Consider the following 12,775-nt stretch of genomic DNA (forward strand, 5'->3'; position numbering starts at 1 on the left):
GTGCCTGCTTCAGCCTGCATGAACTGACCAATCAGAGCATTCGGGAGGAGGGTCTTAAGGAGGACTGGAGCTAAAATGGGGGTCAGACTGAGAGAAAAGACGGTGCTGAAGCAAACATCAACGTTAAAGTGTGCAAACCTGTCCTGGTAGAAACCTAAAATAAAAAATCTGAAAATGAGCATAACATGGCCTCCTTAAAAAATCTGTACAAAAGTCCCAAAACTTTACGAAAACTAGACTTGACTCTGAACAACCACATTATCAAGAATACTGAGCTCCTGCCAAATATTGCAGTCACTTCACCTTTTGTACGGACGTCAAATACAATTTGAAGTTCTTTTGAAAACTGCAGGCTGTGGGGTTCATTACCGCCTTCATGCAGAATATTATATAATTGCTTATAATGTCAGCCTTCCCTCTGGCATTTAAGTTTTTTTTAAGCAGACTCTGAATGCTTACCTTGTCCTTCACATTATGCTCCTCTGTATCTGCGTGGCGCTCTGTTGGGAGAAAGAGAGTCAGTGTTTTTCATGCGTCTGCGTGTTCGTCAGAGGAAAACACACTTTGAAGTTAATCAAACTGCACTGAAGTAAAAATGTGAACAAAGGGGTGAAAGACTTTCAAAGACTCTCTGAAATGGCGAATTCTTCCCTTAATATTTCACAGAATTTGCTGCTGCGGCAATTTGGTTTTTAGATAAACTGAACTTAAGCTTCACTAAACACTGAAAAACATGCGCATTAATAACATGTTCGCAGGCTCCTGAGCAATCCAAGCGTACATGATTGGTTATTTTCAGCCATATTTAAGCTCTCTGTCGAGCACTTTTACCTGATTTAGCTGCAGTGGTCTCAGTGCAGACCATTAAAAGCTGCTGTGCTTATGCGGAGATAAACAGGAAGCCTATTTATTTTCACATTGATTTTGATGCTGCTCTCTTTGTGGCGGGGTGTTTGAGAGCTCCTCTTTTTGTTTAATCCCACCTACACAACCACGCATGTATCACACACTTGCTTTCCAGCTCTTGCTCAATACTTTAATTGTGTAAAAACACAAAATGAATCACAGTAAAATTACCTTTAAGTGCTGCCGGCACTGCAGGAGTGCTCTCCTGTGGCTTCAGAGTCGGAGCTTTCTCCACAAACTTCTCCTCTTCCTCATCCCTGGCAGCCTCCTCCTCCTCCTCTTCTTCCTCCCTGTCCCTCAGCTCTTCTCCCAGGTCTCTTGGTCCAGGTCTGACTCTGGTCAGGTCCCTGTTTAGCCCCTGGTCCTGGTCGACCACCTGCAGAGCATCAGCGATCAGGCGGGACAGTTGGTCCAAGTCCTGCGGCGTCAGGTCATCGACGTCCACGTGTTGTCTGCCAACATTCTTCAAAACTTTCTCGATGAACCTCTCTGGAGGAGAGGAGAGAGAACAGTGAGTCAGACAGAGAGCATCCTCACCGGAAAAGTAAAAACTGCACTGGCTGTTTGGAAAGCGCTTCAAACGACCTTTGTTTACTTGAGACTGAAAGTTTCTTCTTCACCTTGGAAACAACAGCTGACAATCTCACCACAGCTCCATTTGTTTGCTCTGGTGGAGCTTTAAATCTCAACATGGAAGAGAGGTCCGCTGGTAACACACCACACCATCACCCATTTCAGATGCCACATGTTAGCCAGGTAGCATGCTACTAAATGTTTGGTGGGTGCACACACTGAGCTACATTTAACATCTTAGTAAGTTTCCTGTGCTATTTTTTCCCCATTAAGTTCACAGAAACACACACAAACCCATTGTTACTGTTTTGAGTTCATTTTTTATTACTTAAAGATGGTAGATTAGGAGTGTGTTTGTGTCTCATGATGTTTTTTTTTTTCTTACCACAGTGCTTCCTGGTTCTGGGCAGTGATAAAGAACCTGAGCATAGGTTCAGGCTGTCTTTTATAGTGCCTGAGTACAAAGTAGGGAGCATGCTCAGTCCATCTTACTGCGCCAGATGATGATCTGTGTGGTTGAATTGATCATGTTATTGATTTCAATTAAAGATGGTCCGGTCCAGTGGGAGGGGCCTAGCCTTTAAATGGAGGGGATCTCCACTGCCTATTCAGTGTGCAGACCTAATGGTGTTTCTGGCCAGTCTTTGTAAGTATTTTTTTTGCTGCATTTTTGTTCTATTATTTGCCTCCATTTTGTCCTTGACTGTCTTAGAAAGGCAATAAAACACTTTAATTTTTGCATCAAACAGACTCTGTCTTGCTACCTTTTTTAGATTTTGGAGGTTAAATTACACCTTTTTCCAGTCAGCTTTTCGTCAGACTACCCTCATTCTAGGTCAGGATGTGACAGAAACAGCTATAATTCATATTTTTAGAAAAAGCAAGTCTCAAATGACAAAGCGAAAACAACGTGACGACATGAAAGGGGTCGCTTATTGTGCATTTAGCATGTAAAGAGCCAGACATTTCCCTTTGGAGTCGGTCGAGACCAAAAACAGAGCTAAAAGAGAGTGGACATTGGACTTACATTCAACCGATGGACACTAACATGGCTCCAAATGAACGATGATGTTAGACATGTCTGCCTGATGTGGAAATAAGCATCTGTTTGCTAACAAGCTAACTTAAAAGGTGATGTGTTCACAGCTTGTTTCTGCCCCCGAGTGGCCAAAAAAAACCAGTTACTTTAGGTTTAAACGTCAGAAAAATGGAAATTTACAGTTTTTAATCTATAATTGTACATCTGCTGAGGACGATTGTGTGACAGGATTGAAAGCCACACAGCGGCTACTAAACGGTTTGTTTTCCCAGTGATGATCGGCCCTTTGTCCCTTTTTTTTCTGTACTTTGGTTAATTAATTTCGGTATAATGACTTCAGGACATCAGAGCAACGCAGCGTCTGTCACCACATGAAAAAGCTTCCTCCTCTATTATACAACAGAGCAGCGATCCAGCTGTCAATCAGCTGTACGGCAACCTTTAAAACTAAATAAACCACCATTTCATGTTGTCCAGCTGTTTTTCCCCGACTTAGACTTTCTGACAACGACACACTCGAGCTTAAAAAATGACCACGGAGTGTCTGTATGTGATGTCCTGCCTGAACTCTAGCGAAGCTCGACGTATCAGGATAAACACTCAGAACACACACCATCAACAGACGTCAGGGGGTCCTTGGCTGAGGCCCCTTGAGTTCTTCCCATCTTAAAAGGCCTGGATTTTGAGCTTTCTTTTTTGAGGCCAGAATTTTCTATTCCGTTGCTGTAGAAGGGCCTCAGCCGGGACGAGGGGTCCTCCTGCTCCTCGGGGCTCAACCCCCCGCGGTGCAGGGACAGATGCCTGGAAAGATACTGCCTCAGGGCTGCCAGGAGAAGGTCACCCTCAGCCTGTGTGGCGAGGAGCTGGTCGGCCGGGGGTCTCTGCTTCTGCAGAGGTGAGAAAGATGACAGAGAGGAAAAGCTGGAGGGAGACGACCTCAGAGTTGACGTCTGGGCCTTGGAGCGATAGAAGTCTGCAGGGCTGCCTGACTGGAAACGGTCACTCTGAAAGAACCAAGGACACCACATAAAATCAGAGTTCCTTTAAAAACCCAAAGTGTGCAGTGGTGTGATTATTACGTCCTGATTCACACAGATCTGATGTCTTCAAATGAGAGGACAACAAAAAGCTGCTCAAAGTCAAGTTTACTCTGGTTTCAGTCAATCGATGTGGATTAAAAAAAAAAAAGGAAGGACAAAAACACACAGAAATGGAAAGAAAAACAAATTACTTGTCCAATAAAATCACATTATGGTTTTATTGCATTTGTGATTCACGTGTGCGTGCATATTAATTACATGCAACAAGGTGGTTTTCTGATTTTTGCTTCAAACTATTAATTTTTTAAAATAAAATATTCTTAAAATTTATTTTTTTAACGGCGATCTGGCCAAGACAGCAGCGTCGAGACAAGGTAAAAGAGCGGCAGCTGTGGCTCAGGTCTGTGTGCTGTGGTGTCCTTGAGAAAGACAATGAACTACTGAATCGCTCCGTTTGGACATCAGCAGCAACAACAATGTTCAAAAGCAAAACGTAAAAACCGAATGACAATAATTAAATGTTATTAATTCTGCATCGCTGGGGCGTCCTGGTGGCCGAGGGGGTCACTCGCCATTCCCCATCTCTCTCTCTACTGTCTAAAAAAAGGCATAAAGTGTGAAGAAGAAGAAGCAGGTGTTTCCGTTCCCTCTGCTCTTTGTCCATCTAAAGCTGAGATATTCGAGTGCGTGTTAATGCCAGAGAACATGTTGCTGAGGTAAAATGCACAGTCATCCTGCTGGACGAGCTGCTGTTTACTCTGCTGTTTTTCTACAAACTGCCAATCCTGTGCAGTCAGGCCGAACCGCTGTGCGATGCGTCACACTAGCAGTCAAAATATGTCAGCCCAGCAAAATAAAGACGTGCAAGCGTTCTCAATTTAATATATTGAAATATTTGGTATTTTTTTAAAACCGTTTACTTCTCGAAAACAGATGTAAAAATAAAAGCGTGAATTGAAAAGAAAGAATCAGACCATGCGCTAACTCCCTGTTCAGTGACAGCACGTCGATGCAGGAGCCCATTTTGCTTTAACATTCAAGACACTCATCCGACAAGATGATTATTGACGTGAAAATAACGGCCATTTTTGAAAAACAACTTATTAATCCATTTATGCAGTCGTATTAACGGATCCATCAGCTACAACAAAAGCAGAGAGCCACTGCCGGCTCCATTAACGCCCACCTAGGAGCACAGAAATGGAACAAGGCCGGCTAACGGAGGAATTATCATAACAATACCAACATGGACGGTTAAGTTCCTCACAGTCGTCATACTTATTTATGATTTGAGGCCCCTTCTGATATTTGTCACTGCGGCTGGCTTTATTCATCTATGTCACACAGTTGGTGCGGTTTATTCCGCTCATGCCCTCCAGGACCCCTTCAGTCCTCCTGCTCCCTTTCATTTCCACCCAACACGTGAACCTGGACAGAAAAGGCCACGAGCCTCCAAGCGACGCCTGCGGGCTCCGCGCCATCGCGCCCCGTGAGCCTCCGCTACAATCCCCCAGCAGGCGAAAGGCCCCCGCCATTCAGCCGCGCTGCGCTGCCCTCGGCCCGAGCAGCGCAGGAACCAGTCACGTGGAGAGTTATTAATTAGAGCGCTGAACTCCTGAACTCTCTGCTGGTATTATTTCACTCATAACAGTCATGCTGGGAGAAGCCATCAGTTAGGATGGAGAGGCGAGGGCGGAGTGACAACGAAGGATGACACCAGGCTCCCCGCTGAGCAGGTGTGTGTGCGGTTGCGTCTTTGTGTCAGCTTTCATATGACTTGTTTGAGTGTGTGTGCGTGCGTGCTGCATGTGTGTGCGTTTCTTTTACAGGAGCAGGTGGCTGTGAGCGGAGGGAGGGGCTACACGCAGACGTTGTGGTGAAATAAATGTCCCACCTGCCCCCCCCCCCCCCTTCAGATGTGAAGCAGCGAGCATCAGGAGCTGACGTTTACCGAGCGTATTCAATCATACGTCTTTCCATTTACCTTTTTTACCCTCTGAAATCTTGACCTGGACCTGGTTTATCATCTCACATGGCACTCGTTTAGTTCCAGTAGTTTTAAGTCCTGTATCTTATATTTATTAAACATCTGAGGTCTAGACTCAGACCTACAGCTGCATTTTATAAGCTATTAAGATTCATTTTTGCAATCATTTTCTTTGGTACTTTTACATATAAAATGTGTATTTCTGTGTAAAACCATGATGCTTTGAATAATTTTGAACCCAAGGTAAAAAACATGGCGGTGCGCTGGCCAACTCAGTCCTACTCTGCATTCAACTTGAGGCGCTCTTGAACAGTGTGCTGAAGAAAATATTAAACAACTGCCAGTAAAAAATAGTAGAATTGGTCAGATCCAATTAAAGGACAAATGCATTAAAAGACTGGTTGCACTTAACAATAATATTCAAATATGTGAATAAAGTATGAGAAAGTTTGAAAGCTCAGAAAAGCCCTGCAACACAGAGACCCCCAGAGACCCAGAGGAGGCTAATGGAGCATGCAGCTAAGCCTCACCTTGCCCAGGTTGCTGGAGGCAGACGATGTCTTGGGAAGGAGGCCGACACGTTGGAGGTATGTCTGAAGATTTCTGCTGAGCTCCACCTCAACTGGCTTCACCCGCTGGTCTACCGGGTCCATCGCTTCAGCTGCCGGCCTGTGGGGGAGAAAGAGAGGGAGGAGGATGGAGAGGGGAAGGAAAGTGCACAGCACTGTATCACTGCACACGTCAGGAATCCAAAAAGGTTGTACAAGAAATATGCTTTTTTTGTTACTTGATTAGACGCTAATGCAGAAAAAAGGCTTTTGTACGAGAGACAAGTCGCATTATTTGAAGGTCCAGATGGGATTTAACACTAAAAGCTCCTTCTTAATAAATCTGCAACATGTTGAACTAACAAAAACACAAAAAACAAGAAACTCAAATGATAAAAAACACAGAGGAAAAACCCTTATTAAAGAAAATCCCAGCATTAGGACTCTGAGGCCTTCACTGGGTGTAATGCACAGCACAGTGTTGTCTCATCGTTCGTGAAACGCTCCACTTTCCACGGATCACTGCAGCACACGGAGCTCCTGATGGGTAAAGAGGAGGAAGATCTGACCTGCTGTCTGTGCTGTAGACAGATCCATCCTGCTGTGGTCTATAGGGAATCCTCCTCAGCTTGGATAACTCCTTGGACAGAACCTGTTGAGCGGTGTCATCTTCCCAGGTCAAACCTACAGACAGAAACAGAAAACCTTCAGAACCACATCAGAACATCCAGGAACTCTATTACTTCTTCTTGGAGGCGGGCCTACACCTGAAAAGAACAAATTCTGACTTGAACTGTGGCTAACAGTTGAAGTACTCACAGTGTGAGCTTTATGAATGAAGGAAAGTCCAGACGAAATGCGGTGAGTACGGTCTAGAAAGAAGGCGAGAAGCTGCTGAGCGTGCAGCAGTTTCCTAAACTCATTAGGTCACTCGTTAGCGGAGGAGACGCGGCTCAGCAGGCTGTCCTCGGAGACTCTGTTCAGTGACTGAGCAGAACTATTTCTCCTCTGCTCCTCCGGCTACACTTCAGTAGTACGAGCCTGATGAGCTTACTGGGAATTCATCATACAAGCGTACCTGAACCATTAACCAGTACAGTTCACCATGAGCACTCTTAGATATTTGAATCACCGATATGAGAGGTGGTAGCGCGAGGAGGTCAAGAGTAAAAGGCACATCTGAGGTTAAAACAGGCTGTATGTGGTTAAAAAGTTACATTTTACATGCTAACATGCTCTAAACGATGCTAGCATGTTGATGTTTAGTGGTACGTTGTTTACCACACGTTAGGTTAGGGTACACAGGTGTTAAATGCATGCATCTATTTTCTCAACTATTTTATCTGAAATGCATTCAATAACTTACTTGATATGAAAACAGTCTCTTCAACTTCCTCTCTAAAAAAATCTCTTATGTGAATAATCTGTCATAATTTTTACTCTACTCATGCAGAACCTACTGATACAGTTAAAGGATAATAGTTGATGAACGCTCCACTTTGTTCCACCTGATAATTCATACGTAACGTTCCACGGGTGGAGTCTGAGCATCACTTATCATTTATAACAGAACTGGGTCTGTATCAGTGACGAGGCAGAAACGATGTGCCCTCTCTGTTGAAATAACGACAGGAGTAACATTCGTACTGCGGAGCTGTCACACTGCCTCAGGACCAATGTCAGCCACACATCCTGTGCAGTTGCTGGACTTGACAAGCGAAGGTTATCAGCACCGGTGACAAAGGAAAAAAGCCTCTTCTGCATTTCAGCAAGTGTACAAAAGGACAAGTTTGATGAGCTGCTTGGGCATCCACGTCTGTTTCTTATGCTTAACATGCATCCAAACACAGCTTTTTGGCAAACGAACAGAGGAGCAGGCGCCAGCGCCAGATGGGGTAGCGGAACGAAATGTTACCGGAAATATGGCCGCGCCGCACAAAGCACAACGTGAACCGAGACATTTGGCAGATGAACGATGACGCTCCTGAAAGATTGGAGTAATACAGACTGCAGCTCCAGATGTGATGCCACAAGATGTGGGTCCAACACAGAGGACGCACACTTAAAACGAGAACACGAGCATCACTGCCGTCAGCTGTAAACGCTGCATCTCAAGTTCTCAGAGGAAAACGATATTCCAGAGTCTGAGCTGAGGAGAGAGATGAACTGAAAGAAAAGTGAGAAAATGAGTTCCGTCAATAGGAATTCATTTGTTATACTACACAACACATAACATGAACCGCTGTAGAAGTGCTGTATACAGAGAGTGTTTGGCGATTAGCACCATGACAGCAGAAAATGGTGGTTAGTTAAAATAATTCATGAGAAATCAGAAGAGTTGAAGTGAAAACGCAGACGTCAAAGTCATATTGAGCTGTGAAGGGAATATGCAAATGTCAAAGAGCTGCAGTTGGACCAGAAGCTTTAAAACCAATTTAAAAGTAAAATAAGTTCAGGCGGCCCGTCCTGAATGCTTAGTGTTATGTGCACGTCTTCATTTCTGTAACATGCGTATGTGTTTGCACAATGGTTTGGGGAGGATTTAGAGTCAAACCATGATGACAGAGCGGAACACTCAACTTAATTGTCCACCAAAGGAGAGAGAAGTCTCTTAAGGTGTGTTCAGACTGAATGCAAAGTGAATTTTAGTGGCGACTTGCATATAAATGTAAAGGCATGAGAGGAGCTGCGTGAACTGAAGTGAAAACATATTTGCATGAGCTGAAAATGCTTCATTCTGAGGAAGAGCTGGAGTTCCTGGTGACTTCTGAGGTCCCTCAAAGTCCACACACACACACACAGACATCCACGAGCAAACGTCCACTATGATCTCTGGTTTTGGTCTCCATCCACTCCTGAGGCGAATATCTGGCTCTTTGGCTGCTGATTGCTCCGCTCTCTGATCGGTCACTGTGTCTGTCTGCTGTTTGATGCGGGGCAGGTAACGTACAGTGGATGATAAGAGCCTTTCCTCTGAAAACTGTCGGCCGGACAGCTGGTTCAAATCCGCCTGCAGACTTCTGTCCTGTCATCTCTATCTGGTTCAAGTCTTTTCCCACCCAACACTCATCTCGTCAGCCTCCGGTGCACAAAGTCAACGTCAGCCTTCTTTAGTGTTGGGGTCTGATAGCTTTTCATGAACGATCCACTGCCACTGCAAACTCTCATTATACTGCCGACGGTCCACCAACAATAGCACATTTTCTAACAACCGAATCTCCACGTCTGCCTTGATGAGCAGTGAGTCTAATTAAATCAGCTCTACTCGCTACAGAACATTTCAGCACCCGGACACCTTCTTTAGACCCCTGCAAAATGAATTACGACCCCAACTGCCACGAATCAGGCGCGAGCCTCTCTTTAACAGCTGCACAGCGTGTCAGGCCAGCTTTCGCCATCAAAGAGCCATAAAACTGAGCTTTTAATGGCAGCCATGGTGGCTGAGAAAACGGGCGTTAGCGGCGGGTGAACAGACGGCATCTGACACGACAGGTTAATAAACGTTGGAGCCCCTGCCAGGATATTCAGAGCGACTCTACGCTTCCCACAGACTGAACCCACCACAGCAATGTGAGCAGGAGGCTGCCGGCCAGTCGAGGTAGAAGGCAAAGTGCGCTTTAGGTGAGATGCTTCTACATCTGAATAGCTGACAAAATGAGACTGAGGGAGGAAGGCGCAGGATGCTTTCAGGGCCAAAGAAGGCACTTTATCCATCAGGACCAACGGCAAATGAGCTTCAGTTCCTAGATGTCCAAAAAAAAGGAGCAGACAGCAGTGAGGAGGTCAGAGGTCACAGCCTTCATACCTCGACAAAGAACAGAAAAGTCTTTTGGAGAAGCTCCAGTTCACTTTGCATTTTCTTTTTCAGATACAACTACTTTTCTGTTCCACCTTTTCCACATTTTGACTAAATTATGCAACCACCAAAGGCCATATTCAGAGTCACAGTAATTATAGCCGCGGGCAAAAACATAAGAGGTGCAGATTTCACCAGTTTAGTGCTTGATTTATCAATTTATGCAAATCTAATTTCCAAATCCCGAAGCGTAACCACACTCGCTGCTGCTTGCGAGGCGAGAGAGCAGACGGAGGTTTTTCTAGCAAGTGAAACGCTCTGGCAAGTTTCCTCCAAGAAGTCCTGACACCTGAGCACAAAATAAGTGTTTCTGAGTTTGCTTAACTTCGTTCACATTGAACCTTTGAGCAGAGACGGGTCACACTCTTCCTCACTACTCAGCTCCATTTGGTAACAAAGACCATAACAAGCCTCCATAAAAAGCTGGTAAATGAACCCATCTCTGAAACTTCTCCACTGCAGTTTAACGATATTCATGGGAACTAGTTTCTATTGAAGCTTCAACGAACAATGTCTGTGCAATAGAAACCAGCTGCATGTTGCTTCTGGTAAGAACCAGTTCTGTTAAGTTTTTCAAATGCTTTTAGCAACACAAACAAATTTCAAACATTTCCACCTGTACCGTATTGAGGTGGAGGCAGAAGTCTAAGTGGTGGTTATCTCAAACCTGGACAAATACGGCCAAAACTATCTGCACGGCTTTTAGTGAACTCGCACTTATAAAGTTGTAGTAAATCAATCATTGTTGCAGAGGAGCCAAACAGACAGTAGATAATAACAAAATACAACAGATTGCTGCTTTAAAGTCCCTCAAAGGTGGAACAGGGAGGTCAAGTAGGGTTTCTGTGCTGTGTGGGAACTGAAGAGGAGCATCGTCGCTGTGGGCTAATAGCAGCTCTGACCTTGGCTTTTTAAATGGCTTCACATCTGCGGGGCCTTTACTTTGCTGCGAGAGTGGGAGGAGGGTCCGGTGTGTTTGTTAGTATGTGCGTTTGTGTGGGCGGACGGAGGAGGGCGAACACAAACGCAGCAGCAGCTGTCTGAAAAATGGAAGCCATTAGAGAGACAGCCAACAGATATGTTAAAGGGTTTGTACAGTCTGTTACAACTTCTGATTTGTCGGGTTTTACTTTGGCCATCGCTCAGATTCATAATAATGGAACTGTGCACTAAGATTACTGCTAAGATCTGGGAAAAGAGACATCTTTGACACGGCGAAAAAGACGAGCAGACAGACAATCAGACGGGCTGGAAACAACGTTCAGGTTAGCCAAACTTATCTGGATGAGAAAACAAGAACAGACTGAGAGATTACGGCCCAAACTGCCAACGTTTTGGGCTGAAACAGTTAGCTGACTAAGCTGTCAGTTGCTCAACAGCAAATTAATTTGCAACTGTTTTGATAATCAATAAATTATGTTATCTATAAAACATAAATATCAAACATTTGCTGTGATGATTTGCTTCCTTTCTCTTTTTATGACTGTCTTTTGGTTTGGGACGAATAACTATAACTAACTATAAACTGATTACACAAAGAAACACCAAGCTCCGTGACAGAGCAGAGCCTCCAGGTGGAGGTGGAGGTGGAGGTGGCTCATGAGACGAGTGGCGTCCCTGCAGGCAGTGGATGTCATTTGAGAGGAGCAGTGGACTTCACTGCCTGAACAAGCGAGATGGCTTCACTTAGACTTGATTCAGACGTTACTGTCCCAGAGGGGCATTTGTTTTCACAGTCAGATCAATACAGAAACACACACGTACGAACACAGCAGCATCCAGATAAAGACGACACACACTGTGAAGCCTCCATAAACGCATTCATACATCCCAGCTCACGACAGCGTCTGCGAGGCAGTTTGTTCAGTGCTGCAGTGGCAGAGGGGACAGAGCTCTCATCCGTTTTCAGGCCCTGTTATCTCCACCCAGATGGAGCTAATGTGAAGTGTTGATCGGTGCCATTTGCTCTCATGAGTGCTGAGAGTTCGGCTGTGGGGCGGCGTCAGAGCAGCATGTGTGATGGTGTAAGTTTGTTTTTGTTGGAGAAGGTGAAGATGCAGGGACAACCGGACAACAGCCTGGGCTCAATAATGCGTGCACGCACTGTCCTGTGTAACACGGGACGATTACTGACGTTTCACGAGTACCCACTCTCAGTGTCACCTCCAAATACAGTCACCTGGGTGTTTGGGTTTCTTGCCATGTCTGGGTTTGTTGTAGTACTGCCAGGGCGCTACAGGACGTTAGCAGCTACTGCAAGTACAACGTACAGTGTTACAGTAGTAAAAGGAATAGTTCGACATTTTGGGAAATACACTTTATTTTTTGCTCTCTTGCAAAGAGTTGATGAGAAAGTCAACACATCTCTCATATCTGTCTGTCAATACGAAGCTGCAGCCATGAGATGGTTAGCTTAGCTTAGCATAAAGACTGGAAACGGGGGAAACACAAACCTCACAGTGAGTTCACATTGATATCAATGCTCTCATCTCACTCTCAGCATGAAGGCAAAAAAGTGCATTTTCCAAAATGTCAAACTATTGTTTGAAGTGTCCACAAACAGCCCTGTCCAAAAAAGTAAATGTGGACATGGGTGCCAGACATCAGGCCCCACTGGATGCTCACATGCTAGAAAGAAAGAAACAAACAGAGACAGAGCTGATGAGAATATCTGCTTATGTGTGTGTTTATAACAGAAAAGATAAGGAGAGAGTGAACTGTGTTATCTCTTCAGAGGGCTGGCAGCGCCTCAAATGCAGATGCTTCAGTGTCTTTAGAGTTTTGTCCTCCCTAATGGCTTCTGCAGACAGCCGGGGCCAAACGTCT

The 12,775-nt window shown here is 44.9% G+C and overlaps 1 protein-coding gene across 2 annotated transcripts in view; it reads right to left on the reverse strand.

The window, feature by feature from the left end:
- The window catches only part of LOC143329232 (receptor-type tyrosine-protein phosphatase N2-like), a 178,020-nt gene that overhangs the window by 137,269 nt on the left and 27,976 nt on the right, over nucleotides 1–12,775 (reverse strand). Inside the window, exons 4-8 of one of the 2 annotated variants that reach the window (XM_076745040.1) lie at nucleotides 6,663–6,777; nucleotides 6,076–6,214; nucleotides 3,132–3,522; nucleotides 1,078–1,395; nucleotides 460–500 (exon numbers count right to left, since the gene is read on the reverse strand). In XM_076745040.1, the coding sequence (XP_076601155.1) occupies nucleotides 460–500; nucleotides 1,078–1,395; nucleotides 3,132–3,522; nucleotides 6,076–6,214; nucleotides 6,663–6,777 (1,004 nt within the window). The remainder of the gene's footprint in view (nucleotides 1–459; nucleotides 501–1,077; nucleotides 1,396–3,131; nucleotides 3,523–6,075; nucleotides 6,215–6,662; nucleotides 6,778–12,775) is intronic. The other variant, XM_076745041.1, reaches the window with a different exon arrangement.

This window comes from Chaetodon auriga, chromosome 12, assembly GCF_051107435.1.
Source record: "Chaetodon auriga isolate fChaAug3 chromosome 12, fChaAug3.hap1, whole genome shotgun sequence".
In the NCBI taxonomy this organism is placed as follows: domain Eukaryota; kingdom Metazoa; phylum Chordata; class Actinopteri; order Chaetodontiformes; family Chaetodontidae; genus Chaetodon; species Chaetodon auriga.